Source organism: Octopus bimaculoides, chromosome 9, assembly GCF_001194135.2.
Source record: "Octopus bimaculoides isolate UCB-OBI-ISO-001 chromosome 9, ASM119413v2, whole genome shotgun sequence".
Lineage (NCBI taxonomy): Eukaryota > Metazoa > Mollusca > Cephalopoda > Octopoda > Octopodidae > Octopus > Octopus bimaculoides.
The window spans coordinates 42,305,553-42,311,306 of record NC_068989.1 but is presented as its reverse complement, the minus strand read 5'-3'; the positions used below and the strand labels follow the sequence as shown (position 1 = coordinate 42,311,306).

Here is a 5,754-nt window from a genome sequence, read left to right as displayed (position 1 = left end):
GTAAAATGATTAAAAACTATGTGGCTGTGTGGTAAGAAGCCTCTTGTGTGTGTGTGTCTTAGTGTTTGTCCCCACCACTGCTTGATGACCAGTGTTAGTTTGTTTACATCCCTTTAACTTCACAGTTCAGTGAAAAAGAAACCAATTGAATAAGCACCAGACTTTAAAAAAAAAGTAAGCACTGAGGTCAATTCATTTGACCAAAATTTCTTCAAGGATGTACCCCAGTTTAAATAAGAGCCAGGATTGCGTTATGGCTCTTATTTAAATTGATATGCACCCAAAATTGTATCACATATTTGAAAGTCTTTATATTTAAACAAAGTATAAACAACTTTTCAAGTGAGAATTTTGCTACTTTGATAACGGGTACAATATTTTACCAAATATTTGGTAGAGATTTAAATATATATATATATACACACACACACACACACACACAAAACAGATGTACACGAAGTATATGCATTGCTAGAAATAGCAGCCAGTATTGAATTATCCTTCATTCCTCTAATGGTCTCTGTAGAGATAAGACAGAATTTTCCTATATTCGCCACCTGCAAACATCTCTGCCTGTAAACTTTCAGTGAAGCTCTACATAGCACTGATAGCTCACCAACTGCTATTTTTATTAATGATTTTACTTTGTGTACATCTGTTTTGTATATTTATAATTCCACCTTTATGGTGTTTTATTCTTGCTGGAAAGTAATATTATTTGTCATAATATTTATTTCTTGTGTGTATGTATGTATATATATATATAATGTAGTGTAATATATGTAATCATACTTATATATCTTTATTTCTGACCAGACTATCAGATGTCCTTGCACATCACTGGTCACTAGACATTTCCTTCTCTTCACAACACCCTTCTCTTTCCTTTGGTCCTAGGTTGTCCAACTATGTTGTCACCTCATTAACTAGAAGGTTTCTAAGTAGCTTCTGGTCTCTTGACTACCACCTGACAATTGCACAGCTACACCTATACTCTGTGAGCTTTGCAGCATGAGCAACCTAATAGATGTGTGCTTTCGGCATTCTGTAATAACAATATTCATTCTGCTCTGTTCTCAAATTTACCTCCTTTGCATCCCCCAATGATATCCCTGGCATGGATCTTTCCATAACCCTCCATGTCATAGCCAGTCCTTGTTCTTCTTTCCATGTGTAACCCGCATCTTTTTTTGTGTACTAGAGTGAAGGTAGGATGATGCTATTGTAGAGATAGGCACATAGGTATACATGGTCTTGTCTGGCTGTTTTTAGGACATGTCCATCACATCTGATGAGAGTTTGATGAGGTGGATGCATCCTACATGATCACAAAATATTGTCATATAGAACCAAGTCAAACTGTTAAAAAATCTGTCTAACTACATGTCTATTTATCTACCTGTCTGTCTATCAGTCTGTCTGTTTATTTGTCTGTGTATCGATCTGGCTATTTGTCTATCTATCTATCTAACTCTCTGTCCTCCTCCTCCTCCATTTGTTTCCCATGCTGGCATGTGTTGGACAGGTTGACTAGAGCTGGAAAATAGGAGAGCTGCACCAGGTTCCAGTCTGATTTGGCTTGGTTTCTACTACTGGATGCCCTTCCTAATGCCATCCACTTTACAGTGTGTGCTGAGTGCTTTAGAGAGAGATAGATTTGATGTGATTTAAAATTTGTGTTATGCAACAAATGGCAAGTATTTAGAACTGCATATGTATTTGCATTTATCTGAAGGGAGACTGTGAGGGGAACTCATATGATAGTTCACATACCATTTTGTAGGAACCTACAGTTGTACATGTCACAGAGCAGTGATGTCTTAAGGTATGAGCACACTGGGAAGTTGCCCAGCGGCCTCACAACAAAAGGGGCCCAATTTTGATCTAGTTATACTTTGGTTTGCTGTCAATAAATAGGTACTATAAATCTGCACCAGTTCATTAGCTTGCCCAAGGGCCTTTAAGGCGACTAAGGCAGCTCTGTCACAGAGTACAAATGGATAACAAAATGTGTGTGTGTGTGTGTGTACATATATATACATGATCATTTCCATGTATATATAATATTTTGTTTTTCCTTTCCCCCACTCACTTTTATTTAATCTAGTTACCCCAAAACAGACAAGTTTTGACTGATTCTTCTAATATTCCTGGAGATCCTGTTTCCTATGTGACCCCCCGACAAAATGGTGCTGCTACCAGACAGAATGAGCTCCTTATATCTAAGGTATGTATTTAGTTCTACATCTTCAAGGAAGTAGTAGTACCTCTTTCTTTTCATCTTCCTCTTGTAATTATTCCTTCTCCTTGCTGCTTTGTTTTCCCTTGAACATTCTCATATTCTATTCTTGGATCAATTTGGTGTCCCCTGCACCAGATATTGAAGTCTATCTACGATGGATGAGCTTTTGATCCTTACTCAGATCATTGATCTGACTAAAATGGCTTAGTTGATCAAAGCATTAGCAGGCTTCATCATCATCATCGTCAGCAACATTATGTTCATGTCTTCTTGTCCATGCTTGCATGGATTAAACAGGATTCATTGAGGCTGATTTTTCTATAGCGGGATGTTCTTCCTATCATCAGCCCTCACCTTGCAAGCAAGGTAATATTTTCCCCTAGTCCAGACATGCTTTTATGGAAGTTTGCAAAAGGAAAAAAAAAACACCAATTGTATGACAGTGATGGTTATTAACATTTAGCATGCAGTGTAAAGACAAGAAGACAAAAACATACATGCATGCTCAAACACACACACACTTCTTTATACTTCTGCCTATCAAATTTATTCATAAGACTTTGATCAATCCTGGGCTATAATAAAAGACATTTGCCTAAAGTGACACCCCTATGGAACTGAACCCGAAACCACATGGTCGTGAAACAAAATTCTTAACCACACAGCCATTGTGGAACCTATTATATTATATTCCATAATGCTCTCTAAAGGTTTCTAAGAGAATTTGCGACCTCTTCATTGTCTTCGTACATGGTTAACTGAATTGAGCCAGTGGGTTTTGTGTTGATCAGAGAACACAACTTAAGGGCTTATGTTGATATCTGAAGTATTGATCATCCAGGTGATATTCCTGTTATTCTATTGAATACCCAGACGTTGTTGTACACCATTAAAGAAAGGAACTACATGTTCTGTAGTTTTTAATTGGTATTTCATGCAGCTGAGTTCTTTAATCTAAGATCAACCCTTTTCATACCAAACTGCCTGAGACCACCCTTGGTTTTATGCTATGAACTTAAGGTTTTAATGTAATATAAATTCAAACTTCCCATTGAAATTTCATGTTAATTTATGTTCCAAACATCAGCTTAATAATGGTGGAGTTATTTAACTATATTTCTTATTTTACCAGAAATGTATATGGTAACACAAATTGTTATGGTCAACTAGAGTTGGTTTCAAATTCAGGTTCGCATACTAAGGGAGACAACACCATCCTAACCTATTGATGTGTTCATCTGAAACTAATATTAATGCTCTCATTATATCTCTGTCACATATTCGCATGCTCTTGTCATAGACTAGTGTTCCTGTGTTACATATTAGTAAGCCCATGCCACATACTGGTGTACTCTTGTCATGAACTGTTGTACTCTTGTCACAAACTGGTGAACCCCAGTAATATACTGGTGTACTTCTATCACTTACTGGTTTTCTCCTGTCACTTGCTGTTGTATCTATGTCACATACTGATGTGCTCATGTCACTTATTGGTGTATTTGTTTCACATTACTTGTATACCCATTTTGCATTAATGGGTATACCCATGCCACATTAATTAGCATACCCAAATGACATACTGGCGTATCCATGTCACATTACTGATCATCCATATCATATTACAGGTATGTCTGTGTCACATTGTTAGTAAAACCTGTATCACATATGGGTATGTCCATGCTTTGTTACTGGTGTATCCATGTCACATGTAGGTATACCTGTGTTACATTACATTTAGAGTAACCAAATAAAGAGGAATTAAGCATTTGACCTACTAGAATTAGCCACTACCCTTTGACCCTAGGCATTTAAACTGATCAAATGTGGTCCAAATATTCTACCTGTTTTATGTTCAAATCAGCCTGGTTCAGCATCTTAAGCATAGCCTACAATGTCATTTTCAAAATAATTATTGACACTGTTGGTTTCAAATTTTGGCACCAGGCTAGCGTTTTTGGTGGGGTAGGGTAAATCAATTACATTAACCCCAATGCTTAGTTGGTACTTATTTTATCAACCCCGAAAGGATGAAAAGCAAAGTTGACCTCAGCGGAATTTGAACTCATCCGAGAGTGTGTATTTAAGCACACTTCATACAATGCTTTCTTTTACTTCAATTTCTGTTTTCCTCTTATATTTCCTATTAATATTAAAACAATACACACAAATAAGCATAAAGACATTTCTTTTTGCCTGAAGAAAAAGCAAAAAACAAAAAAGACCCCCAAAACATCCATTATCATTGCTATTTATTCATCACTTCTACTTTATGAGAAATATTTATTATAAACAAAAAACATAATTCCTAAAGCTGTCCCATTCAGGAAATATAAGAGGAAAACAGAAATTGAGGTAAAGGAAAGCATTGTATGAAGTGTGTTTAAATACACTTGGAGTGGTTGGCGTTAGGAAGGGCATCCAGCTGTAGAAACTCTGCCAAATCAGATTGGAGCCTGGTGTAGCCATTTGGTTCACCAGTCCTCAGTAAAAGCGTCCAACCCATGCTAGCATGGAAAGCGGACGTTAAATAATGATGATGATGATGAATGTGAAGATTGGCAAAATGCCGTTAAGCATTCCGCCCAGCATACTAACGATTTTGCCAGCTCACTACCTTTCACATCAACAAAATCTTGAGGCTATGAGATAACGCATGATTAATTCAAAACAATGTGAATAAATAAGCTTTACATTTGACAGAGTCATCTGAATTCCATATGGTTAGATAATACCTCATTGTCTTGTTGTCCTTGATAGTCACTGTCTATCATAAGTCAGAATGGTCATGGCTGGAGTGCTTTTCACAATAAATGAGGGGTGGGAAATGTTTTACTTATTTATTCATTTTTTTAATTCTATGGTCTTTATCTTGTTTCAGTCATTAGACTGTGGCCGTACTGGTGCACCGCCTCGAAGAATTTTAGTCAAACTAATCAACATTAGTCCTTATTTTTTTTTTCATTAAACCAGGTACTTATTCAATTGGTTTCTTTGCCGAATTGTTAAGTTATGGGGATGTAAACACACCAATGCTGGTTGTCGAGTGGTGGTAGACAAACATACACACACAAACACATTTATATAGAGAGACAATGAGTTTCTTTCAGTTTCCATCTACCAAATCCACTCAAAAGCTTGGGTGAGCCTGAGACTATAGTAGAAGATACTTGCCTAAGGTGCCACACAATGAGACTGAACCTGGAACCATGTGGTTGGGAAGCAAGCTTCTTACCACACAGCTACACCTGCACTCATACACACACACACACACACACAGCCACACCTGCACTCATACACACACACACACACACGATGGACTTCTTTCAGTTACCCCCTACCAAATCCATTCAGAAGACTTTGGTTAGCCCATGGCTATAGTAGAAGACACTTGCCCAAGGTGTCACACAGTGGGACTGAACCCAAAACCATGTGGTTAGGAAGCAAGCTTCTTACCACAGTCATACCAGTGCCTACTCTTTTACTTGTTTCAGTCATTTGACTGCGGCCATGCT

At 37.4% G+C, this 5,754-nt stretch overlaps 2 protein-coding genes across 2 annotated transcripts in view; one reads left to right on the top strand and one right to left on the bottom strand.

Moving 5' to 3' along the window:
- LOC106870301 (uncharacterized) overlaps positions 1–5,754 on the bottom strand; it is a 204,355-nt gene that overhangs the window by 48,671 nt on the left and 149,930 nt on the right. The window lies entirely within an intron of this gene.
- The window catches only part of LOC106870298 (centrosome and spindle pole associated protein 1), a 139,234-nt gene that overhangs the window by 82,405 nt on the left and 51,075 nt on the right, over positions 1–5,754 (top strand). The window contains exon 4 of the mRNA XM_052970909.1: positions 2,108–2,227. Within this exon, the coding sequence (XP_052826869.1) occupies positions 2,108–2,227 (120 nt within the window). The remainder of the gene's footprint in view (positions 1–2,107; positions 2,228–5,754) is intronic.